The sequence below is a fragment of the Carcharhinus amblyrhynchos genome, chromosome 4 (genome assembly GCF_965287045.1).
Source record: "Carcharhinus amblyrhynchos chromosome 4, sCarAmb.v2.hapA, whole genome shotgun sequence".
Taxonomy (NCBI): domain Eukaryota; kingdom Metazoa; phylum Chordata; class Chondrichthyes; order Carcharhiniformes; family Carcharhinidae; genus Carcharhinus; species Carcharhinus amblyrhynchos.
This window is the reverse complement of record NC_137327.1, coordinates 126,788,476-126,815,931: the sequence shown is the minus strand read 5'-3', so window position 1 is coordinate 126,815,931 and position 27,456 is coordinate 126,788,476. Positions and strand designations below refer to the sequence as shown.

The window sequence follows — 27,456 nt, the reverse complement described above, 5'->3', positions numbered from 1 at the left end:
TTGTCCAGCGTCCCTAAAACCGGCTACATCAAATGGTGCCATGTGCAGCAACTGAAATTAGCAATCAGATTATTGGTTGAGCTCCCGCTTTGTTTCTCATGTCAATTACTTGTACACAATTCAAATGCTCTTCAAACTAGTCTCCCTCTGTAATTGTAGTCCTTATTATCTTTTGCTTCATGTCAAGGAGGCCTGCAGCTAACAGGAGCACCAAGAGGAAACCTATGTTGCTGAGTATTAAGCAATTACTAATGCACCTAGAGAAGGTTGCCTCAATGAAAAGCTCGAGTGAAAAGAATGGTGTTTACAACTTGAAGAAATAAAAAGTTAACTAATTTTTATGCTGAGTTACGTGCCCAAATTAATGCTTAATAGGAAAGCATTCCATCAGGCAAAGACAAAATGTTACCAGAATGGATCAGGTGGCAGTGGAGCAAGAAATATCCACTGGATCATTTCATTATTATGGCCCAAGCCAAGTGTTCCATGAAGAGCTAAATCTAACAACACCATGCGACTATGTCTCAAGGTGAGTGACAAATTTTAAGACACCATGGTGTACACCTGCTGAAAGTACACAGTGAGAAAGCTTCAGCTGACCATGAAGCTGCAGAGGCATTGTTGGATGAACTTCCCATGATAATATCAGAAGGTGGTCTAATGTAAGTGTACAATACCGATGATTCCTCATCATACTGGAGGTATGTTCTCAAGGAAACTTATGTAACTGTAGACAAGATAGCACAAGTGAGGTTCAAAGATTCCAAGGAACGGCTTACTATACTCTTGTACAAATGCAACAAGTAGTCACAGGTGTAAATTGTTTGTAAAAGTCCCTATCTTAGCTTTTTCAAGGGGATCAGGGTTTTTTTCCTAACGTCCATGAGGCCAAAAAGCGAGCATGGATGACTAGACCAATTTCCTTTTATTGATCCATTTTGTCCCTGCAACCATCACGCATCGCCAGTCTTTTGGCCTTCCTGGGGGGCTGCAAGATTATGGCACTCCTTTATAATAGTGCCACATACTCTGATACAGAATTCCTCATCAGAGATGAAGTTTATTTGTCCCCCTACAGCATGTTCCTCATCCAGCCCATTGCCTGCAGAATGCCTTGATCAATGAAGATGAGATACAAGACTGAATTCATATGAAAAATGCTCACTGCACCCACAGCCTTGGGATCTAAGGTATTCCAAAAATAATTAAATGTAAAAGATGCAAACTGCTCCAAAGGCCTGGGCCAATCTACCCAAGATGTTTTGATAAATGAATGGGACAACTTGCAGCCATTTACCATGTTCCTAAAAGATGATGAAATTGAACCTGATTTTAGTGGTTTCTGAGGGTCTGAAGCGAAAAAAAGCTGAAGATTTATTGGAGTATGCGAAGGTTTGTCACATGCTGAAGCCAAGTAGTTGGAAGAAGATCATCAAAATATTGACAATGATGCTCCAGTTCACCTCAACTCTCAGTGAAATATGTGACATAGTTGCAAATAAGAATCAAGAGAATGTGAGCGATGATGATAATGATGAAAAGATGCTTTGGATGAACAGGGAAAAAGCGTTGATCAACAGGTGTGTAATTGATTCATGGGATGGAACAGAAGAGCTTCATTACAGAGCAGCTTCTGATGTTGGTCTACAAAATATAAGAGGTGTTCCTGAAAGAAAGGCCCATGTTTTTGAACAAACATAAGCCGCAGGACATGTTTAAAAGTAGGGTGGATTTCTTCACTTCCGCAACCCACTTCTGTGCAACAGTGACCACCATAGATATTCCTTGTAGGTGAACTTAGAAGCCACAGGTGGGCATTAGCAGAGGAGAAAGGATACATTTTGGAAATGAACATCAACAAACATTTCCATGTATGTACTTGACAGTTTCTCCAGGAGTCGTCATCCTGGCCTACAATCTACAGTTATGGAGAGACTGAAAAAAAATTAAAAGCTCTGGTGCAAATCCAGCAATTAATGCGCTAAATTTATTTCTCCAGTTTGGGCTGCAGGGAAGTATTCATGTGCATGCTTTGGATACACATCTGTCTTTCAAAGTTTGACTTGGTTGTGTCGATGATGTGACCATGTTCATATGCAGAAATACAAGCTTTCATTGACTTGGAGTAAAACAGGTCTTCATGAGAGATGCTAAGCCAATGACAATCCATTCTTCGGAAGAAAAGTTGTTCCTCCTCCAAAATGGAGCATAGGAGCAGGCAGACAGACAAAAACAGCAGTGAGAGATTGGTATGTGGGATCAAATAATATAATTTCTTCTCTCAATTAAAATGTTCAAAATGGAAAATAAAAAAGAATGGGTGCAGTAGAATAATTGCAAATCACCACTAGGTGTTCAGCAAACTTTGAAAATTCTCCCCAGCTCCAAATTTATAAACAAATAAATGACAACTAGCAGCATACATTATGCAAAAATGCTCCAGTGCAACTGGCACAGGGCCATGCAAATAAATCTACTGTATTAATTGTACTGAGTGAAAAAGAGCAGGACACACTCACTATGCATTTGGTATTTTAAAATTGAATGCACTATAAGATTATGGTCAGCAATTCTGTGTTCTTACCATAGGGCTTGATTGATTAGGATTGCAGTTGGTAAGTCGAATAACAGAAGTGCCAGACCCATTCCCTGAAGTACACATTCCTATGTAGCAACACAAAATCCTGAAATAAAACTGTGTGTAACTTCAATGTTTTAAATCTTACCAATTATTCGGCGATTGAAGTAATCTGGCAGCATTCTTTCACACACAGCAACGAGTAACCAAAAAGCTTCTTCTTCTTTAGCATAGAGCAGCAAAACAGACGTCAGAATGTTCATTGCCTAGGAAAGGGAATTGGACAAAAGAAAAAGTGCTCAAACCGTCATTACATCACACACTACAATAAATTGCAATTACCAATATATCCAGTTTATCCCCAAAAGCTAAACAATGCATTGTACACAAGCCTATTGAGCATAACGTGAAACCCAACAGTGAAGCAGATGAGTCTTTATGGCAAGAGATGATAGCTTTATGGCCACCGTGAGAGAACGAGCTTTATTTTCCGGATGTATGAGCTGCCATGGTGGGATTTGAACCCATGTCCCCAGGGCATTAACCTGGCTCTCTGGATTATTAGCTCAGTGACACTACCACCAACTCCTCACTACAGTCTTAAAGTTTAATGTCACAAGTGGGCTCACATTAACACAGCAATGAAGTTACTGTTTAAAAAAAACCCTCATTGCCACACTCCGATGGTACACTGAGGGAGAATTCAACATGGTTAATGCACCCAATCAGTATGTCTGCTGGATTGTGGCAGGAAACTGGAACACCCAGAGGAAATCCATGCAGATACAGGGAGAACCTGCAGACTCCGGATAGACAGTGACCCAAGCTGGGAATCAAATCTGGGCTCCCTGGCATTGAAAGGCAGCAGTGCTAACCCACTGTGCCACCGTGCAGTTCACAAGTGGATATGATTGAGAAACTACTGTTTTGTCACGCCATTCACCAAATTAAATGCTTACCCCCCCCCCCCCTCCAAAACTGGCACACAATGGCAATAGTGTGCATCTTCAACAATCTGAGCAGCAGCAGCAGCAGCAATGTGCCAAGTCTGCTTCCACAGAATCTTCCAAACCCACAAGCTTTACTAGCTTGAAGGCCAAGGGCAAGCGACACAAGGGACCATCACCACCTGCATGTTTCCTTTCTAACTAGTATTGTGGCTGTACCTACATTGGACAGCAGTGGTTCTAGAAGACGGCTCACCATCACCTTCTCAAGGGCAACTAATACTGGTTTTGCTAGAAATGCTCATATCCCATGAAAGAATAAAAACAAGCCATGACCAAACCAATACGTGGCATGACTAGAATGTTTCACATCAGTTACCAGATGCTACCAAGCAAGGTTTTGCTGGATCAACAGGGCTGAAGTATTCACATTTAGTCCCGATACAATATTTGTATCGCTGTTGACAGCCATATCTGTTTAATCCGCATCACTGAATTTTGTTGCGATTATTTCCAACTAAGTGGTTCGCTCAGTCCACTTCAGATGTCACTAAGAGTCCTCCACTTAAATGAGACTGGAGACGCATAAAGGCTGCCCTACCGAAAGAATTAATGAACTATTTAATAATCAACAATTAGCTCACAAATTATCAGATTTATTAAAGCCAATGTCACAACTTGTCATAAGAGTGAAGTCTTAACTGTTTGCTATTCCAATATCATAGCCACTTGCACTATCCATCTGCAAATTAGAATAATTAATACATTGCTTCTAGCAATCTACTACAGTAAACATTGATCTTGCACAAACACTATTGTAAAATGAAAATGAACATTTTTTCTTTCTTGCCAATAGTGGACACATGGGAACCCACAATCAAATTTAAGAATTGCCAAACAAAACTGCTGCGAAATCTGACAACTTCCTCTTTGCTTGGCATGGAGCGCAACCTCAATCTCCACAAAACCCACATCTACCTCTGAAGGCAGCTCAGGCACACTTGGGAGAGCCTAGGTTCAAGTCAATACAGTTGAAACTACATGATTTACTGATGAACAGCACTGGTAAATGGCCTGCTGCATGGTGAGCTAATATGCCCTACCTTAAAGGACACTGGCGTGCAGAGCTTTCTTCAGCTTCACAGGAGAAATTTTATCCAGGTCTAATAACACCTCAGCCACATCAGTGAAGCTGGCTGGGCTAACTGATCAATTAACAATAGTGCCTTGGAGTATTACGGACCTGCCAGGCATGTCACCTTGAAGACATTTATTTTTGGCAAGTGAATGGAAATGACGTAAATACGCAGGCAGTAAAGTGGGAGCTTCAACCAGTTTGTATATTCAATCAAACTAAATACATTTCTCAAGTACCTCAAAGTCTCCCACCACTCCCAAGAAATCTATGCAGAATTTTATTCTAGCCGCAACCTGAATTATTGCAAAATGAAGTCCAAAGCTTCATTTGCATTCAGTTGCCCAGATATCACAGAAGAACCCCAACTGAAAAATGTACAATTCAAAATGATAAAGCATGACTAAACCACTTGGCAGTAAGGTAACAGGACAAACCTGACAGTAGCCTATCTTAGGGTTCCGAGATGCGTAGGCTGTGAGAACTCTCCTCAGAGCAGAGATGCCTGTGTCGCTTTGGAATGCTGGGTGTTCAGGCAGTGAGCGATGCAGATCACGTTCTATTTCATCAGTGGCCAAGGAACAGGTACCCACTGACCTTTCCACTAACTCAGTATAATAACCAGGGTGAGCCGCCATATCGTTAATCGCACCTATGGATTGACAAATACACAAATCTTATGTTGCTGTGGATCAGGATGAGAAAGGTGGCATTATGCATAACTTCAAAGCACAGAGCTGAACCTGAAATTGGATATGGGGGAAAATTTTCTGACCAGTCGGCGCGATTCTCTGGTCCCGCCGTAGGCAACAGAGACTTGGCTGAGCCAAATTTTTCCGACCTCATTCACGCCCTGCCGCGGCTGCACCAGCCGTTAAATTCTGGCCATTATGTTTTTCTAACTCTCACATTTATTTTGTTTTGAACTGAAATGACTGCTTTAAAGAACAGAAACAGCTCTCTAAAATCAAACTTCTTCCACAAGGATTTATCTAAAAGCAATTGCGTTCCCACACAATTTGGAATTTAATGAAATAAAACACCTCCACTACAATCTCTTGTCTACTAGAGTTTCATTATTTGGTCATTTAAAAAATCCTTAGCCAACTGCTCTGCACTGCAGAAGGGAGGGCATCTCTAGGAGACAGTAAATGCAAAATTTCAGAAATACTGGCTCCTATACTTACAGGAAGGAGGAACAAGAAAGTCTGGAAACACTGAGGTCCGGCCAAATTCAGCAGTAGGATCTCATTTAATTTTTTCCATTTGCCGACACAGGCGATTTGCGTTGGGGGCATTAAAGTTATCTCTCATGTCAAGAGATCCGCATTTGCGTTCAATTGTCATCTTGACTAGGGTTTGAGTTTCTCCCCCTCTTGGGCTAATATTTGAGCTAACTTGAGGCTATTTGCACTCAGTTAAATCTACAAGTTGCTGCATGGTTTTCTCCTTAACTATGCAACCAGCCCCCACCACTTCTTGCTCCCTCAAAAAAAATACCCCAAACCCAACTGCTGCTGTCCTAAGAGTTAAAAAGTGGATAGGTGTGCTTTAAAAAAAATCAATTCTGTAAAATAATTTGTGCAAAGAGTTCTCTGCACTTTTAAAAAATGGCACATTTCCTGTCATTTCTGGAAACTTTTGAGTTAAACAAAAAATATTTCAAAAGGTATTCTTCATAATCGCATTATTAACAATACACACCCGAGAACAGTAACCAAAGTTCTCCCCTTAGGGCCTCTGGAATTCCTCTCATTACCAGATCTCGAGTCTTTTTAGTGCGAAACATACACACTCCATGACCATATTCAACAAAATGAATGTTCCATGATTGCACCTTCATCTTTTCTTTCAACTATAAGGCACAAAAAAAATTAAAATGAGCTCATTTCGCAAATATGACCCGGTACTTCTTTTATCTCCACCACTGAAGGTGGAAGTAATGTTTTTTGCCCCTTTTTATTAGTTTTAGTTTTAAAGTTTAACATTTATTCAAAGAACAAAGAACAGAAACAGCCCGGGAAACAGGCCCTTCGGCCCAATGAGCCTGCGCCGCCATCCCAATACCACCAGCCCCCCCCTCCACCCATGAACCTTGTCTAATGTTTTATGGCCATCCACATTGAGGGAAACTAATTTCGGGACAATTTATTACTGCCAATCAGCCTAACAGCACATTTTTGGGGTGTGGGAGGAAACCGGAGCACCCAGAGAAAACCCACGCAAGCACAGGGAGAACGTGCAAACTCCCACAGACACTGGCCCAAATCCATGTGTCTGCACAGCAATCAGTGATAGTCACTGAGCTGTCATCTTGCCCAGTATCTGGTCACAAGTAGGCTTACATTAATGCTGTAATGAAGTTACTGTGAAAACCCCCAGTTGCCACACTCCAGCACCTGTTTGGATACATTGAAGGAGAATTTAACATGGCCAATGCACCTAATTAGCGCATCTTTCAGACTGTGGGAGGAAATCAGTGCACCCGGAGGAAACTCATGCAGACACAGGGAGAATGCAGACTCCTCGCAGACAGTGACCCAAACTGGGAATCAAACCCACTGCGCTGTGAGGCAGCAGTGCTAACCACTGTGCCACCCCATTTGTCTGTAAACAAAATAACTGAAAAAAATGACAGATTTCAGATGACCCGAGGAAGGGCCAGATTTTGGCAAAGGTGCAAATCCTAGAATTTTCTTCTAACCAACAGTTAACATTGCAAGATAGAGAAAGTTGACTTTGTGGGTTGTTTAGTTATGAAAGTCATTGCTGTGGATTGTCTCAGTTGTCAAAGCGTGAACAGAGTTTTCAGAGCAGGTTGTTGGATGTAGATTGGCCTGAAGCTTCCCCAGTGATATGGAATCTCAATAAAAATATTACTTTTTTCAGCTTTGCAGTTACAAAGCATCAATCAGGCAGGGAGAAGTTACATAATTGTAATAACATTTGAGTTAACAGATCATAGTGGAAATATGTGTTCCAAGTGTCCTCTCCACTTGTATTGGTAATGAAATGGAAAGTATGTTTTTGCATAGAGCTTGCATGTTGTGGTGTGGCATATGGTATGATGTACATTATACTTCAGCCTAGATGATATTTATCCACATCTTTTTGGACACAAGTACACAGGATAAAATGATGCTCTTATGCACTGTTAGTTTGTGGCGAAAGGATAATTGGACGAAAACGATTAAAACTTTTGTTTTAACCACAAGACATTTTCCAACAGTTTGAAAATTATGCATCATCATAATCTAAATATTAACAAAAATAATACACCTGAAGATAAAACAATCTTGCAATATTTTTCATTGCCTATTTTGAAGAAATTTCAGCAAAAATTTAAATCATAGTTAATTTACTTCTCTAAATCTCACGCAATGAAAATCTGAATAAGTTATAATTAGTCAGTGTTCTTGTGGAATCAATGCAGCTTAAATGCCATTCAGCTGGTCTTAAAGTCACAGGGCTTTAATTCAGGATAGCAAGTAGACAGAATGAGCTAAAGACATAAAATTACAAGAAGAATAAGTTGAAAGAAAAAGTACTCCTTGCTCAATTGCTTATTCTGAATGATTTTGCCATCACAAAAACCAAGTGAATTGTGTTAAGCCGATTTATAACAGCACCCTCAGCAAGGTTGGCCCTACACACTAAATTCAATATCAAACAACAGACCTGCCTCTGGCTGTAGTCAACACCTGATACCAAATACATAGTGCATGTTAATGCCAAATAATTCACACAAAATTTGTATCACATCCACATAGTGGGGCTGCTGTTGCAATATCACTATTTATACAAGGCCAGTGGGCTGTCAATTTCTTGGTTATTACAATTTATTAACATTATTGGATTTCTGTCAAGACTATTTAAATAAAATACAATAAAATCAGATAAGTAAAATACTTAGGACCCAGCAGCAAACTATTGAGATCAATAATCCAATGCAAAAGATAATTCAATTACCAAACATGTTTTGAGACAAAACTTTAAGATTTTATTCTTCAAAAATATTGTTCAATTTGTACTGTCGCAAACTGTAGAGTCATTGACTGTTCGCAAGTAAGAACTAGTGTATTGTGTGTCATTAAGAGTAAACCATGGGCTGAATTTTCCCAGAGACAGAAAACAGGAGATATGCCTGCTTCCGGGTCAGCAACCTGCCTGCTCTTGCAGTGTTCACCAGTCACTGCCCTCTGACAGAGGAACATCTGTTGTGTAGGAGGGCTTTCATTGCAGAGATGCAGGGAAAGCAATCTAAGAAGTGGCCCCAGCTTGTACCTCCAATATGAGGCCAATAGCAAGTGTGACGAACAACGTACTTGCAAAAAAAAAACATATTAAGATACCCCACTAAAAAGAATCCTGAAAGGGAGTGTGTAATTGGATTTCTTGGCCATGACGTCATTTTCAGGAAATTACACTCTGGCTGAGGCTATCAGGGTGAAAGCCAAATCAAAACTAATTAGAGAACGTCATGTTTCAGCCTGCTGGGCTATAGCAAGACACAATCACCAAATTCTTGGTGCAGTTTGGAGTAAGCAAAGCTCTGTACAAATGGTCAGTTTTTGGTTTGGCAGGAAGACCTCCCTACCATCAAAAGGTCAGAAATGGAGATGTCTGCTGATGACTGCAGAATGTTCAGCATCACACACAATTCCAGATACTGAAGCAATCCACATCCAAATGCAGCAAAACCTGGACAAATTCAGGCTTGGGCTGACAAATGGCAAGTAACACTCATGTCACACAAGTGCTGGACAATGACTATCTCTCAACGAGCACAATCTAACCCCCCAACATTCAACTGCATTACCACAGAATCTTTTAACATTCTGGTGGTTATCGTTGACCAGAAACTGAACTGGACTAGCCAGATAAACATTTATGGTAGCAAAAGCAGGTCAGAGGTGAGGAATCCTGCAATGGGTCACTCATCTCCTGACCTCCCAAAGCCTGTCCACCATCTACAAAGCACAAGTCAGGAGTGTGATGGAATACTCTCCACATGTTTGGATGAGAGCAGCTCCAACAACATTCAAGAAGCTCAACATCATCCATGACAAAGCACCCTGCTCGATTGGCACCTTTTACACAAACACTGACTCCCTTCACTTCCGACGATCAGTGGCAGCACTGTGTACCATCTACAAGATGCACTGCAGAAACCCACCAAGGCCACTTCAACAGCACTTTCTAAACCCATAACCTCTCTCACCTAGAAGAAGGACAGCAGACACATGGGAACACCAACACTTGGATTTTCCCATCCAAGTCACTCATCATCCTGACTTAAAAATAAATCTGTTCTTGGACCAAAATCCTGGGCTTCTCTTCCTAACTGCACTTTGGGTGTACCTACAACATAATGGCTGCAGGTGGTTCAAGAAAACACCTCAACATCACCTAGCTTCTCAAGGGGTATTAGGGATGGGTATTAAATGATGACCTAGCTAGCAAAGCCCACAACCCGAAGAATAAATTTAAAAAAAACACTAAATAAATTTTTGCTGCTTGGTGAATCTCCTTACTTTTGGTACAATATTATATTGATATGTTAAAAAACTAGGAACTAACTGTAATGGGAATACATCAAAGATCCCACGTTCACCATCACATTGCATGCACGCACTGAGTAATAAGTATCAGTTCATCAGCTACATTATGCAAGAAATGCACTTGAGGTTCTAGAACTTTGAGTCAAAAGTGTGATTATTTCTAACTTACATGAGCCAGAAGCCATAACATTCCTCAGTCTAAACACAGAGGGTTAACGAAGCCTGTATTCAGTAATGTTGAGATGGTTCTGCATTTGGGCCTTTAGACCTTAACTTCAACTGGCCTCAATTAGTGCAGGTTAACGTTGAGACATTGATGGCATTTTATTTACTTGCACTGGAATCGCTTGCTCTGATTCATCTGCATTCATGATGTAGGTATGCCAGCGTTGGACTGGCGTAAACACAGTAAAAAGTCTGACAACACCAGGTTTTAGTCCAACCGATTTATTTGATAATAGACTCACAAGCTTTTGGCGTTAGCCACTTCGTCAGGTGAATGGAGAGTTCTGGCCAGAGCTATTTACCATTTATCTGGATGATCTGGGAGGAGGGAACCAAGTGTAGGGTGTCAAAATTTGCTGATGACACCAAGATTGGGGGAAAGGCAAATTGTGCGGAGGGTGTGGAGAGTCTGCAGAAGGATCTAGATAGGCTGGGCGAATGGGCCAGGAAATGGCAAATGGAATTTAATGTTGGCAAGTGTGAGGTGGTCCACTTTGGTAGGAAGAATGGTAGGAAGGACTATTACTTACGGGGCGAAAAACTGCAGCAGGCGACGGTGCAGAGGGACCTCGGGGTCCTTGTGCATGAGTCGCAAAAACCCAGCTTGCAGGTGCAGCAGGTGGTCAGGAAGGCGAATGGGATGCTGGCCTTCATAGCGAGGGGGATTGAATATAAAAGTAGGGAGGTCTTGCTGCAGCTGTATAGGGCATTGTGAGGCCGCAGCTGGAGTACTGTGTGCAGTTTTGGGCGCCGCACCTGCGCAAGGATATTTTGGCCTTGGAGGGAGTGCAGAGGAGGTTTACTAGGCTGATACCGGAGTTGAGGGGGTTGAGCTATGAGGAGAGGCTGAATAAACTAGGCTTGTACTCGTTAGAGTTTAGAAGAATGAGGGGAGATCTCATTGAGATGTATAAGATGATGAATGGGATGGATAGGATAGAGGTGGAGAGACTCTTCCTGCTCAAAAAAGACAGTAGGACTAGGGGGCACAGCCTCAAGATAAAGGGGAGGCAGTTCAGAACGGAGTTGAGGAGGAACTTCTTCACTCAAAGGGTGGTGAATTCACTCAAAGGGTGGTGAATCTCTGGAATTCTCTGCCCGTTGAAGTGGTGGAGGCTGCCTCGCTAAATATTTTTAAGAAGCGGGTTGATGGGTTCTTGATAAGAGAGGGGATTAAGGGTTATGGGGAGAGGGCGGGAAAGTGGAACTGAGCCACGACAGATCAGCCATGATCTTATTGAATGGCGGGGCAGGCTCGAAGGGCTAGATGGCCTACTCCTGCTCCTATTTCTTATGTTCTTATGTAACTCTCTCCATTCACCTGACGAAGGGACTAACCCCGAAAGCTTGTGAGTCTATTATCAAATAAATCGGTTGGACTAAAACCTGGTGTTGTCAGACTTTTTACTGTGTCATCTGCATTCACCAGGGTTACAAAGAAACAAGATAGGAGCAGGAGGCAGCCATTTGGCCCTTCAAGCCTGCTCCGCCATTCATTACAATCATGGCTGATCGTCCAACTGTTTTGCCCCTAACCTTTGAGCCCATTCACTCCAAGTGCTAGATCCAGCCGCTTCCTGAATACATTCAATTGTAAAACTTCTCAAATGAAAAGGCATGTGGAGTAAGGTCTGAAAAGAATATGCCAAGTTTAAAAATCATCTTCCCATATTAAATGATACAACAAAATATTCAAAATACTCAGCAAATTTTGATGTATAGGGAATGAGTTATTTACCATTTTTGAATCTAGGTTTTCTGCGTCTTGCGGGTGAAAGACTCTCATCAATGCTTCAGTACTAACTGTTTTACTGCTTTCTTTAAGCAACGCACTGGACTGATCATCAGTAAACGAAGGTGAAGGGCCACCATGCTCAAAGAAGGTGCTATCTTCCTGAGAACTCTTTGGACACGATTCCTGCCAAGAAATAGGAAAAATGTTGCATGAGTTATGATGGGTTGCCCACAAGAAGCAGCCTGAATATTGCTCACAGGAATAACAAGGTGAGATTCTCTGGCCTCCCCTCAGTTTTTTTCAGAGGCAGGAGGCAGTGCACCGTTTGCTGACAGCATGATCTTCTGATCTCACCACTGTCAACAGGAATTCCCACTGAAGTCATCCCACGCCACCAGAGAATCCTGCCAACATGAACAGCCGGAAAATTCCAGCCAGTGTGTTCACTGGTTCATCTCATCCAAGATCACAACACTGTGGAATCTGAAAATATTTGAGAAATAGAAAATGTTGGAAACTTTCAGGAGTCTCAACAGCATCTGTGAAGAAACATCTCCTTCAGATTCATCACCTTCGATACTCACTGGCCCGAAACAATGAATAATTTTCTCCCCTCAAATGCTGCTGAATGCTTTGAGCTTTTTCTGCTTTATTCTCATCATGCTTTATGTTTAAAATCATTCCCTATTCAATTACACCCCAGGCTTCACAAAGGGGACAAACAGCACTGACTAAAATAGGAAAGCTAACTAGCAAAATTAATGGATTTTTAAGTGACAAATGAAAAGAATGGTAATTTTCAAGTCAGTGACATCCAACATATTATGCAAATATACTTTCCTGATTCTTCAACAGCAGTGTAAAAACAGTCACTACCACAGAATTACCAGCAACCGGACATCTCAAACAACTTCATGCAATGGTGGAATTTGACTCTTTTCAAAGTGCACAGAAGGCTAAAGCATCTTTTAACGGGGATCTGGATGTTGTACTTTGAAAATAGAATATGCCAAGGTATGTTGTAAGTGGTAGAATACAGCTTGCATCTGCAAAAATGCTCCGTTAGTTAAACTGCAATAGAGCCTTCAAGTGCTGGGTTTGTTCTGGAACACTATAATCTGGGGCAGCACAGTGGTTAGCACTGCTGCTTCACAGCTCCAGGGACCCAGGTTCAATTCTGGCCTCAGGTAACTGTGTGGAGTCTGCTCATTCTCCCCATGTCTGAGTGAGTTTCCTCTAGGTGTTCCAGTTTCCTCCTACATTCCAAAGATGTGCAGGTTAGGTTGACTGACCACGCTAAAATCGCCCCTTAGCGCCAGGGAAACTAGCAGAGTAAATTGTTGGTGCAGGCTCAACGGGCCGAATGACCTGCTTCTGCACTATAGGGATTCTATTCTATGACTTTTTGTTAAAGACAGACAACAAATACTCTTTCCAGATACATAAATACACTGAAGGGACTTGAAAGGGTGGATACCAAAGAATGTTTCCTCTTGTTAGGGCAGAAATCAGGAGTGTTGTTAAGTGTGGAATTCTCTTCCTCAGTAAGTAGTGGAAGCCAGACCTTTAGAATTTATTCAAGGCAGAATTAGCATAATTAATGGATTTTTGCTTGGCAAGGGAGTCAAAGATTATGGGTAGCAGGCTGGGAGGTACAGCTGAGTCCACAACTAGATTGCCATGATCTTATTGAATGGTGTGGAGATGCCAGTGTTGGACTGGGGTGGGCACAGTAAGAAGTCTCACAACACCAGGTTAAAGTCCAACAGGTTTATTTGGAATCACGAGCTTTCAGAGCGCTGCTCCTTCATCAGTTGAGTGGTGTTGTGTAACCTCTTATTGAATGGTGGAGCAAGCTCACCATTCCTACTCCTGCTTCTACACTCCTACAGTTAGGATGGACACAGCTATAATATAGAGCATGTTTACAGATAACAAAAATGTTGTAACAATTACCCTCAATGCAATCCATTGAAGCATTGACTTACAATTCCATTATTTATCAGTCACTTGGTAGTTGTTCACTTGACTTTCAATGGAACCAAAGGACTGAACAGTCCTATGAAATACGATAGACTATTAAACTTTATCTTGCACGATAAGCAAAATTTGATCAAATTCTGCAGAATTTGAACCCAATGAAACTAGAAACATAGGATGAGATTTACCATGCACCACAGGTTATTGTGTGTGCTGAATACAAGAATCATAGAATCCCTACAGTGCAGAAGGAGACCACGTGGCCCATCGAGTCTGCACCGACCACAATCCCACATATTTATTCTGTTAATACCGACACTAGGGCCAATTTATCATAGCCAACCAACATAACCCGCACATCTTTGGAGTGAGGGGGGAAACCAGAGCTCTGGAGGAAACTCACGCAGACATGGGGAGAATATGCAAATTCCACACAGGCAGTGACCCGATGCCAGAATTGAACCCAGGTCCCCGGCACTGAGAGAGGAGGCGATGCTAACCACTGTGGCACAGTGACACCACTCCAAGACTTGAATGTAATTTGGTCCTAGCATTTACTGGGACTTGAATATTTCAAATAGTGTAGTAACCTATGAACAGGTTGTGACCAATTTGAAAGCAAGTGCTCAGAGACCCATAGGAGGAGGCCAGGAACACTGCGTACACTGTCGCTGAGGTAACGAGATCAGAAGCTTGCTGTACCAGATGACAGACACCAATTGCAGTCCCAATATTTCAAACATTCTGGAACTCAAGACAATCTGCACCACTCAATTACGTATTACAATTTCTCAAAAAATCTTCACCTGTTCAATTCCTGAAGTGTGTTGTGCACCACAGTTCAGTTTCCCTTCCAGTTTCTTTACAAGACCATCACTGTCCTTTATTTCAGTGAAGCGGAAGGTTATTTTACATCTAGTACTGAAGGAGATATGTTTTCCTGAACTGTCTGGCGTGTCCATGCCTATGACCTGTCAAGAGAACTCATATCAATTTGATATCCACATTATCAGAGACTATACCAAATGAAGAGGGCAGGGAGAAATGAGTCAAAACTCAAAACTAGTCTAACTGCATCAGAGATATATTCTGAAGATTCATAATTTTAAAAAAATGGAGCCAACTGTTTTACAATATTTATATATAAATGTACTTACTACAAAGTGAATACGTTACAACCAAAACACTAGCTAATCGGCTATTTCATTAGCTAACTTATTTAAATTTGCAGCAGTGCTTTTGTGAAAGCAGGATACTCTTATGCAAGGATTTATAGCCCTATTTACACTAAACCTGGAGCACTGTTAAAACAAAGGTATTTTGAGCAGAGAATTGATAATGGAACTCTCTGCCAGTAGCAATATTGGTGTAAATTGGAATTTGAAAAGCTCCGTCAGGTCAGTGGATTTGAGGGCAGCGTCCCTCTACAGTAATGTTTAAGCAGCATAGAAATGGGACAAGAACCTGGTCGTTTTATAATTTTCAACCCTTTCTCCATCCATTAACCCATTGTCTCGAGAAAAAAAGTGAGCAGTGAGAACGTTGTGGTGTATTCACCCATTGAACTCTTTTCCTCCAAGTGCCCAATTCCCTGGTACCTCCATTTAAAGAAGGCTGCAGAAAAATTTTGCAACCCAAACTTACAAACAGGTTAATAATAATTAGCTTCTTTGATTTGAATATAGTATAAATAGGGCTATATGCATGTGTCATCTTTTCACTGTAATACACAGAGAAAGTATCCTTTAAGGTTGATTTATAACTGGATTTTAATCTTAACTTTTATGAAACATCAAAGAAAAATTCGAGAAGTTCTCTTTTCCCCTGAATACTTCTGACATTAAATGTTAAATACTTCTGTCTATTAAACATTACCTCCCTCAACGGGATAATAACATTGCAATGACTCCCATCTTGGCTACTGAAGCAGATGTAATTATCTGAAATGAACATTTTCCCAAATGCGTGGGCATGACAGAAAGGAATCCAAAGAAAGCAGTCAAGTATGTCATCCAGACTCTCTTCCCTGGGCAGCCTGAAGAGTGCTGTGAAATATTCATTCCTCGCTCGATTCTCCAGACCTCTGAAGAAAAACGAAAAGAATACAACCTAAGTAACACTAAGAAAAGTGGCTTTGAGTCATTAGGAGAAAATTAATTCACATTCAACACCCAAAATGCCTTCAACAGACAACCTTAGTCTGTGCACTGAAATATCTCATTAAATAATTCATCAATCAACAGTATACGGTAACCTCTACATGCTGCAGGAAATACTTCAGACACAAAATAGCATGATACATTTCAATATCTTCCACTAGAAAATATGCATGAATACTAAGTAAATGGAACTATTTTGTTGATTTACAAATAAAAATTCCCACTATCCTGGAATGGGGATGGGATAAGGATATAGCTGTCATGCAACAGTCCATTAAAATTCCCTCAAATTTATGTCAGATTAGGAATTCTTACAATTCACATTCTAAACAGATTTAGGTTCTTTTTTCTACTGATTCGCCAGATAAAGATCCTGGGGATAAACAAACGTAGTCAAGCATTTCAATTTAATTTTGGTGCTGAGGTTTGATTCATTATTTTTATTTGATGGTATTATCACCTCTGCATTCATATGCCAAGTTAACAGTGCATTCCCCACAAATGCACAAAGATCAGCCTGCGTCAAGCTGCGTACCAGTGAAGTGACTGTCTTATCTGAGAGAATTTTGGAATCTCATTTCAAAAGGGATTAGGCATCCCCTAACCCAAAGCCTGAGTAAGCTTCCATGCTGGCATAACCCAAGGATTTTAGCCCAGCATCAGTGAAGGATTGACTATGTAGCACAAGCGTCAAGATACTGCATGGCTTGGAGGGGAACTTGCAGAAACCACACACCTACTTTTCTCAACCTTCGAACTGGTACAGGCTGCAGGTTGGAAGGTGCTGTCGAATTGGCGAGTTGCAGCAATGCATCTTATAGACACTGGTGATGCTGTGCAGAGATGGAGGGAGTGAATATTTAAGGTGACAGATAGGATGACAATCAGGATGATTTGTCCTGGGTACTGGCAAACGTCTTGGGTGTTGTTGGAGCTGCACTCATCCAGGCAAGCAGAGAGATATCCCATCATAATCCTAATTTGTGCCTCACTGATGCTGGACAGCATGGGGAGGTATAGTTAAACTCTTGTCGGGAGATGGTTAATGCCTGGCATCGACCATTTTGGGCCTCTGTCAATGCCACTGTACATCTCTATCTGCAAGGAGTCACACAAGACTGGCATGAGCAAAACCTATTTCTCAATCCTTTGCAATTAAGCTTCCTGTTTTCCATTTGGTATCTTCCTGTTATCCCAGTTAGCACTGAGCAGAATCACAAGTATGAACCCCTAAGTGATATTTTTGACACAAAGCATCAAACAAATAATTCACACAGAATGCCACAAGACTTTCAAGTGCTCAGGTGCAGTAGGAGAAACAAGGTTTAACTAGGCCAGCAGTAAATGTGAGATAACGGGGGAAATAAGATAGATTGAAGAACTGGCATAAAACCTGAAAAAAAAAATCAAGTGAAGGAAAAAATCCTTTACACCAAATTATGATCACCAAATATTTGTGATTTTTATAACTGCATTGCTCACATGGGCAGGACTTTGAAAATGTTGGTGCAAAGCTTTGAATCAGGAATATTGCTGTGGGGTTCATACCTGTGCTTCATCAATCTTTGACCTACTGACTGGAATAACAGAAGCCAAATGGAAAACAGGCAGTTTGTCCACAAAGCATGGAAGGAGGACAGGAATGATGTTTGTTCAGATCAGTTACATGAGCCTCCAAGAAGGGAGATGAACAATGGCACAGATAAAGCTCCAAAATGGTTTGCCAGTCAATTCAGGAAAATCCCAAACGAGTGTCCCAGTTGGACATTTCAGAAGTTGCAGAAAACAAAACGAAAAGGCAAGACAAAGCAATGCCAAACAAAATAACATCCATTTTCAATTTTCATTGCAGCATTTGTAAAATACTAAGTGGTGCAATAAAGGCTTGACTCCTCTGTTACTAAGTACCCTTTGTCAACTGCCTTGCTTGGAGACCCATCAAGTGAATGCCAAGGGCATTCACTCGAAGGACAACCGTCACGATCCTCATTGTTAAATTTACATCATTCTTAATCTCTATTTGCAAATAAAGCATTTCCAGATGGCAAAGAGGCGCAAACATTTTAGAATCTACAATTGTCATAATATTTGAGGTTTATCATCATGAATGTCAAACCTCAAGGCAAATTTAACAATTTGTAGCCAAACATTTCTCACTTACACCACATCAGAATTCAGCATTTAGCCCTTACCTCTTTGTTATTTGCAATGGGTCACTGAGTGATAAATCAGTCTCAAATGCATCCTTGTCAAATAATCTCTTTACAGCATAATCTGCAAGCTGTTCCATCAACAGAAAGGTTTCATTCAAATGCATGAACATTGAAAAATAATAGTCTTCTCCACGACTGCAAATGTGTATACTCTCTGACAGGATGACATTCATAGTCTTTGCAAGTTTTGATATTTCATCCCAGGAAATTATAATCTTAACTAGAAGTTAAACAAAAGTTGCAATATTAATACAATGATATAGGACTATTGCTTCCTCTCAGCAAATTAGCAAAAAAAATTATATTGGATATATTAAGTAATTACATCCTAACAACACCAGGCATAAATAAGCAACAAGACTGAAGGATATATTTAACATTTAGAGGAGAGATTTATTGCTCTATGAGCATTATGCTCCACATATAGATTACAGAGAGCTTTAAAAGGTGGAATGAAGTTGGTATTCGAATGACTACTCTCACTGGCAAACACTGAGCAGAAATTCTCCGCATCCACCTTACCAATAGGGAACGATGCAATGAGCTGCATGTTGACACACTGGTTAACACTGCTATCTCTCAGCACCAGGGACCTAGGTTCAAATCCAACCCTGGGTGAGGTCGGAGAATTCCAGTCGTAGAATGTGAATGTGTTGAGCATTTAATAGCGTAGGCAGCTTTTAAAGCACTACTGAGTTTATTAGCTGACAACACAACTGGAAAAACATTGCATTTACAAGAGTCAGATTGTATACAAGGCTGGAAGAGTAGATTGAAATAGAGGAAAGACTGAGTGCTGAGGGTGGCACAGTGGCAGTTGTTAGCACTGCTGCCTCACTGCACCAGGAACCCAGGTTCAATGCTGGCCTTGGGACAGTGCGTGGAATTTGCACGTTCTCCCCATGTCTGCATGAGTTCTTCCAGGTGCTCCAGTTTCTTCCCACCAGCCACAGATGTGCAGGTTAGCTGGACTGGCCATGCTAAATTGCCCCTTAGTGCCCCAAAGTGTGTAGGTTAGATGGATTAGCCATGGGAAATGTGTGGGGTTACGAGGTAGGTGGGGGAGGGGGCCTGGGTAAGATACACTGTCAGAGAGTCGGTGCAGACGCAATGGGCGCACTGCAGGGATTTTATGATTGAGACACCATTTTTTCAAAGTATATGCGAAGGATCCCCTGCAAGCATCAGCACTTTCTTGGGAAAGTCCCTGCACTAAGTTCCAAAATCAATGTGACAATTGTCACAAAGTAAATAATATTGACATTAGTAGAACATTAACATATTCAGTTACAGGAGTGAAGTACTAGCTACTCATTAACAATACTGAAAAACAAAATTCTGACAGATATTTGAAAACGTTTTGGAAGTTAGCTTAAAAAATGTGGGTTATTCTTAAATTCCCGGGGGAATTTAATTCCCATCAACTGCAGCAAAATTAAAATGGGAAAGATTTTATACCAAAATTACACATCTTATCCCCAAATAACTACAGTCTTGCCCAACCCATCTGCGTAACCTGCCTACACTCCTTCACATCCATTGTTCCACTGACTTTGGTCCTCTGTGCTGTGCCATGCCACAGTCTGACACAAATGACAGTGGACCTCTGTCACCTTGATTCCATTGCCCAGAGCTCCTTCCTATAATTGTGCCCACCTCTCCTGGTTCTCTCTTTTTTAATCATCTAATCTTTCACTCAGTCATCTAATCGTTCAGTATCCAGTTTTCTATGTGCCTTGTTTCTTTTACACTAAGGCTACTTTATAATTGCAAGCTGTTATGGGAAAACATTGAACTGCAAATATTCAAATAGGGGCTGGTGAAGAAAGGGGTGATGGGCAAGCTATACCTATTGTTGAGCTGGAGTTTCAGCAGGGTGATGCGAAACAGAGGTTGACTTCTATGGAAGTCACACCAAGAGTTTCAGCAGTGGTAGGGTAAAGTTAAGCACAGAAGTAATAGTGATGTGGGTGTGAGGATGATATAAGCTTGGATATGCAGGGTTGAAAAAGGGCACTATAGTTATGCATCATTTGCTTCTGAACAAGCAGCCAGGAAAAAGATGAAGACAACAGCAACTACATTATACTGAACAACAATGACAACTGGAATAAGTCACAGAATAAAAAGATGCAGCACAGGCTCCTTGATTAGATCAACTTAGTATCTAGAAAAGAATATGTGGTTGTATAGCACTTTGTCATCTAGACTATTTGCTCATGTCCGAAATGGGGTTTGAGCCCAGAACTTTCTAAGCCAGATGCAAAGATATGACCAACACTGAAAAGAGAAATGACTTGTTTGAGAGACAATGGGTGATTTCAAATATTCCCTACCCCTAGCAGTTAGAATGATGCTGATTTATTTCTGGCTTTCTCTGCCTTGAAGGATGTTGCAGACATTTGCAATGGTGAAGTTAGAAACAGAAACAGAAATTTAAAAGCAGCAGTTTTGAGATGGGAACAGATGGTTCTGTTTGCTGTGTGGAAAGGGGAAAAAAAATGCCATTTAAAAAAATTTAAAGGAAAGTTAAAAGAATTTGGATTCAAAGAGCACCCATTTTCTCCCCACTCAAAACATTTAAGATTTTGATCATTTAAGGAGCCTCTCAATTGAAGTTAGTCACACCAGTTTTTACTGGCTCAGGCACTACTCAGATGAACAATAGTGAAAATAACATTCACTGCTGATTCCATACTAGAAAGCTACTTTTTAAACATGGCAGAGGTTTTAAAGAGATTTCCTACAATAACAATCGGAGAGAAGTTATCATTGAGAAAGCACTTCATAACACTCTCCCAAGTAGATTTTTCTTTAATATTAACATTGTTCCAGGAGTAGCAGTTTGAGTCATAAATAACATATCACATTGAACGTACACAGAAAAAAGGCCATTGGTCTGACTGGGTTAAACTGGTGCTCCCGGCCTTCGTGTAACCCCATGAGCATATTCTTATGTCCTACAATCCCAGGCCACACAAGGACTTAATACGTATAAATAAAGTCATATTTGAATAAAATTCTGACAGTAATGAACATTGAAGTGATTGTTACTTATGGAAAAAGGATTGATTATAAAAAATCTGAGTCTCCTGAATTGTTGGAATCAGCATTATTTCAATGTGCTTGTGTTCAGGAACACCAACAGAAAATAATGCTGCAACATGAGGGGTTCTCAAAAAAAAATGCAATGAACACTAATCCTGCAGGAACCATCTGAAGAGCATCAGTAATCTCAAGCACAGATTATCATCCCAGGAGAGGCCAAGGCCAGCAAAGTAATATAAACTCTCTGACAAGACAACTGAATTTTCATTGCTGTTTGTATTATCCTGTTAATCAATGGCCTTTTTCTCTCTATCTCCTGAAATGTATATTATATAGTTTACTAATACATACACATTGCCTAGAACTATGATCCATGACAAATTCTAACAGATGGAAGATAGATTACAGTCTTTTCAATGCATTTCTGTAGACAGTAAGGTTTCTGGCTTCTATATAATGAATAAATGCAGTGTCACAAGATTATTACTCAGTATTCTAGCATCTTTAAGATAGAGTATGTACACAAGTTTTAAAAACTGAATTTAAAAGTTGGACAAAAATGTCTTGGAATCAAAGGGACAAAATCTATGGCAAATTACCCATTTTTTTTGTTTTTATTCCAATTCAATCAAATCAAGTCCAATTCAGAGTCTTAACAAGTTGAGACATTCCCGATTCACACTGACAAGACAGGGCTCTCACCTCCTGTCTTGGGCTTGATCTACATGATCCAAGCTGATTGGAGTAGGCATAACTCCTCCTCCAAGGCTTGATCTCATTTGCATCTCAGCCAAAAGGCCGAGATGCTGCTTTTAAAAACTGCTTCAAATGAAGCGAAAATGTAACCTAATGACTTCAACCAAGCACAGCATGTCGATGCTACACTTGATCTTTGACTACGACAGCTATTTTGTTGTAAATGGCTAGTTTATAATTTTGCCTTGTCTACAAAATTAGTTTTAGAATGTAAAAATAAGTGATGTAAATGTATATTTTTAAATGCCCGCTAAGGACATTAGAACTGTAAACCCACAATCTCTACCAACTGGAAGGACGAGGAAATGCCACCACTGCAAAATTCCCCTCCAAGTCACATATCATCCTGTAGTCACCCTACATCACAGGGTCAAAATCTTGGAACTCCCCATCTAATAACATTGTGGGAGTACATTCACCACATGGACTTTTTTGGTTCAAAGCAGTGACACTCCCAAATTCTCAAGAACAATTAAAATTGGCAATAAATGCTGGCCTTGCCATTGACATGCACAACTGTGAGCAAGTTTTAAACAAAGGCAGACTCAGTAATCTATGCCAAACAATTGAGAGCAGCTGCACCAGTCGTAATAATATCTGCAGTTCGGGCAACTCGGTAGAGGAGGTGAACTTTGTTTATCTTTTGGCAGACCTTTTCTTTTAAATGTGCAGCAACCAGAGCAGAAAGTACACCAGAATTGGTGGGAAACTGACTTCAAATTAGGCCCTGACACATTACATACTTACTGAAAATGTTCATTAGACTTGGTGACCACTGGACTTTGGCACATACACTAAGATTAGATTTTTAATACAAAATGTTGCAGAAATGTCTCAGGACATTACAGGCAGTGGATATAGGGTCTTACCTTCTTTGCCTAGGAAAAAGGAATAGAAGCTGAGGAAGTTAGTGCTAAGATACAGCCAACCTTGGCATGGCACACGTCCACTCCAGTAACTGCATGAGTAATAGGTCACCAGTTTCTCTTGCTCAGGCAGCTCAAACCACTTATCAAATTTCAACAAGGCCTCACGAAATTTCTCAGGGTCATCTTCCTCCTTTATTGATGCACTTTGAGACTCTTCTGCTATTAGACCCTTTGATAAAAGTAATGGAGAAACCTTTAACTGCAATATTTGATTTTTAATAACATACTTACTTCATATCTCCTAAAACATCTTTCATAAGATTATATCACAAGAAATGGCAGATCTGTCTGTAGCCCGAACTCTACATTCCTGCTGATTCCCCAGTCTCAAAATATGAAGGTGATGCAAAACTTAAGCATAGTGAATACCACGGTAGACAGTAACGTACTTCAGGCAGACAGGTTGGTAGAATGTTTGAGGGAGGGTGGGGTGGCAGTGTGAGGACACATTGCAGAAAAAATTCAATACAAATAAGAGAGGTAATACATTTTGATTGGAATAATTAGCAGAAACAATACTTTGATTTGATTGTCACATGTATTGGGATGATGAAAAGTACAGTTTCTTGCGTGCTATACAAAGCATACTGTTCATACAGTACATAGAGGAGAAGGAAAAAGAGAGGGTGCAGAATATAGTGCTGCAATTACAGATGGGGTGAAGCAAAACATCAGTTTAATATATGGTAGGTCCATTCAAATGTCTGATGGCAGAAGGGAAGAAGCTGTTCTAGAGTTGGTTGATACAAGACTTCAGTCTTTCAAATCATTTTCCTAACTGAAGATGCTGGAAGAGAGTATATCTAGGGTGCATGGAGTCCTTGATTATGCTGGCTGGTTTTCCGAGGCAGTGGGAAGTGTAGACAGAGTCAATAGATGGGAGACTCGTTTGCGTGATGGACTTGATTTCATTCATGACCCTTTGTAATTTCTTGTGGTCTTGACCAGAGCAGGAGCCATACCAAACTGTGGTGCACCCTAAAAGGATGCTTTCTGTGGCGCATCCAAAAACAAAACAAAGAATCGTAGCGAACACGCCAAACTTCCTTAGTCTAAGAGGCACTGATGGACTTCCTTAACTATAGCGTTGCCATGGAGGGACTAGGACAAATTGTTGATGATCTGGATGGCTAGCAATGTGAAGTTCTCGACCATTACCACTTCATCACCGCTGATGTAGATGGGCATGTCTTCGTCTACGTTTCCTGAAGTCAATGACCAGCTCTTTCATTTTACTAACATTAAGGGAGAGATTAATGTCCTTGCACCAATTCATCACAGTCTCCCTTTCCTGTACTTCATCTCGTCATTGTTTGAGATTCGATTCACTACGTTGGTGTCAACAGCAAACTTGAACATGGAGTTGGAGGGGAATTTGGCTACACAGTGATAAGTATATAACGAGTATAGTAGGGAACTAAGAACACAGCCTTGTGAGGCACCGATTTTGAGGATGATTGTGGAAGAGGTGTTGCCTATCTTTACTGATTGTGGTTTGTGGGTTAGGAAGTTGAAGATCCAGTCGCAGAGGAAGGAGCCAAGTCTGAATCCACGGAGTTTGAAGATGAGCTTTGTAGGTATAACGGTGTTGAAGGCTGAGCTGTAGTCAATAAATAGAAGTCTGATCTAAGTGTCTTTGTGGTCCAGTTTTCCAGGGTTGAATGTAGGGCCAGGGAGATGGTGTCTGCTGTGGATCTGTTGCAGGGATAGGGAAACTTATGGGTCCAGGCAGTCTGGGAGACCAGAGTTGATCCATACCATAACTTACCTTTTAACACACTTCATAATGATGGACATCAGAGCCACTGGACGACAGGCCAGGCAACGTGCCTCAATAACTTTCTCTGGCACAGCGATGATAATCGTCTTCTTGAAATGGGTAGGGACCCCAGATACAACTAATGAGAGGTTAAAGATGTATGCAAATATCCCTGACAACTTGTTTGTGCAGGATCTGAGTGCTTGCCTGGGTACTCCATCCAGGCCAGTTGCTTTCAGTGAGGTAAAATGGTACAGTTTTAAAGCGAGTGCAAAAACAGAAAGAGCTGAGAATGCTGTTGCACAAATCCTAGGAGGAGGAAACTGGTTAAGTACTTGAAGAAAAAAATGCAGCCCTGTGGAAAAAAGTGTCAGAGTGGCAGTGACTGGATTGTTCTTTCAAAGGCTGAGGCAGCCTTAAGCAGTTTGAACATTTGTCCTCTGTGCTATACTATCCTGTGATTCAAAGTTCAACTTATTCACCAAGCAGGGTTGCACAAACTTGTTAAATAATGCATTAAACCGATGCACAGTGACAGTCACATTTTTTTTTAAGTAGCACAATACAATGAGATTTTTCTACAATCAGTTATATTGGCCAGGATTTTCCACCCACCCCACAGTATGTTTGGCGACAGTGGTAGTGGCCACCAACTATTGGCGGAATCTTCCAGTCCCAATGTCTATGAGTTTGCCCATTGTTTGAACTCTCTGCCACCAGGGGTCACCTTCGACGGGCCTGGATGACCCCACCAATAGGGGCGGCTGGAAAACTTTGGCCAATATTCACATTAGCCCTGTTACACTGCCAATAAAACTGAACACAAAAACTGAAACCCAAGTAGAATCTTGAGAAAACCAACAGGAACGGAAACTGCTTGCATTCTTACCCGTATTTTTCCCTGCACAAAGCTAGTGATATCCTCATTGCTATCAAACACAGAAAGTATTGCCATCACATTATGTTCTAGCCATTCCCAGTGCTTATTTATTTCTTCACTGTTGGCTCCTGTTTGAAAACAAGATAAAACAAATTAGAAATCTTCAAGATACCATGTTTGATAAGGAACTAAAACCAGCTCATTTTAGCAATTAATGTTTCTTACATAGTTCTAAAACAGCCAAGGACAGACACTGACAGACATTAGCCCTATTTCCCCCCTCAGTCTGTCTTAGAGAACATGGACAGCTGCCAAAAGAGAGCAACTTATCATCCAAAAACTACTGAGTGAATTATACCAAGGAAAGTAGATGTTGCTGTTACTGTTTGTTTAATACTGTCACCCATAGTCACAGTTCCTATTTGGGAGACATATGCCTTCTCATTTTAACTGCTGTTAGATTAAAATGCAGTTTATAGTTAAATCAGTATACTTTCGTTAGATATTATACATACGTAACAAAAAAGAATGAAACCAAAGGCCCCTCTTTCACTCTAATCAGTCAGGAGGAATAATGACATCAATGGCCAATCAACAGACCACAGACCTACATTTTGGTCTTACACATGGCACAGAAATTAAGTACAATGCAAACACTACAGTGCCAAGTTAATCATTGAGCTCAGGTGGATTTATCTCAAAGAGAGATATAAACAGCTGTTCGAGGTCTCAAGGTTTTGGCTCAAAAAAATTTCAACCATTCCCAGTGCTTATTTATTTGGATAACTGGTGCATAGAGATTCCATTGAGATAAACAGCTTGACATGAGGCTGAAGGTACAACTTTCGTGTTATTCAGGAAGCAGGTCTATTCAGGTACTATTTTTCTTTTCAGATACATAGTATCTGTGCCCTTTCCAACCTCTTCCTTTGCTCTTCCACTCACTGATCAAAAATGCTTGTGCGTAAGGAATGCCAGAGAAATTTAAGTAGATGTCATGGTTTAACATTCACTGATTGCTGAGAACAAGTGGTTACATTCAGCCAGCAACATAAGTAGTCCAAAACAAAAACAAGCAATATCACAACAAAGCTAGCTGCACAACAGGGCTGTCATGTTTACTTAGTTCACGGGTACCAAATGCTAAAAGGGAAAACTTCACACTTGAGCCTATATTCCCGAGAGCTTAGAAGAACAAGTGGCGATCTCGTTGAAACATATAGAATTCTTAAGGGACTCAGTAGAATAGATGCAGGGACAACATCTCCCCAAGTTGGGGAGTCTAAAATAGGGGTCAGAGTCTTAAAAGGACTACATGGACAAAGTTCTACACTGAAAGGGTTGTGAATTGTTGGAATTTTTTCTAACCCAGGGAACTGTGGATGCTCAGTCAATTAGTACAGTCAAGACAGAAATCAATGTTATTTTTGGACAGTAAGGGAATCAAGGGATCTGGGGATTGTATGACAAAGTGCAGTTAAGGTTGATGATCTATTGATTATATATCATTAAATGAATGAAAGGTCTAATTGCCTACAGGTAAATTATTCA

At 40.7% G+C, this 27,456-nt stretch overlaps 1 protein-coding gene across 1 annotated transcript in view; it reads right to left on the bottom strand.

Moving 5' to 3' along the window:
* The window catches only part of tbc1d8b (TBC1 domain family member 8B), a 68,857-nt gene that overhangs the window by 27,209 nt on the left and 14,192 nt on the right, over window positions 1–27,456 (bottom strand). The window contains exons 3-11 of the mRNA XM_080187829.1: window positions 25,915–26,033; window positions 23,207–23,435; window positions 18,513–18,753; window positions 16,037–16,244; window positions 14,968–15,132; window positions 12,185–12,364; window positions 6,365–6,515; window positions 5,098–5,312; window positions 2,727–2,844 (exon numbers count right to left, since the gene is read on the bottom strand). Of these exons, the coding sequence (XP_080043955.1) occupies window positions 2,727–2,844; window positions 5,098–5,312; window positions 6,365–6,515; window positions 12,185–12,364; window positions 14,968–15,132; window positions 16,037–16,244; window positions 18,513–18,753; window positions 23,207–23,435; window positions 25,915–26,033 (1,626 nt within the window). The remainder of the gene's footprint in view (window positions 1–2,726; window positions 2,845–5,097; window positions 5,313–6,364; window positions 6,516–12,184; window positions 12,365–14,967; window positions 15,133–16,036; window positions 16,245–18,512; window positions 18,754–23,206; window positions 23,436–25,914; window positions 26,034–27,456) is intronic.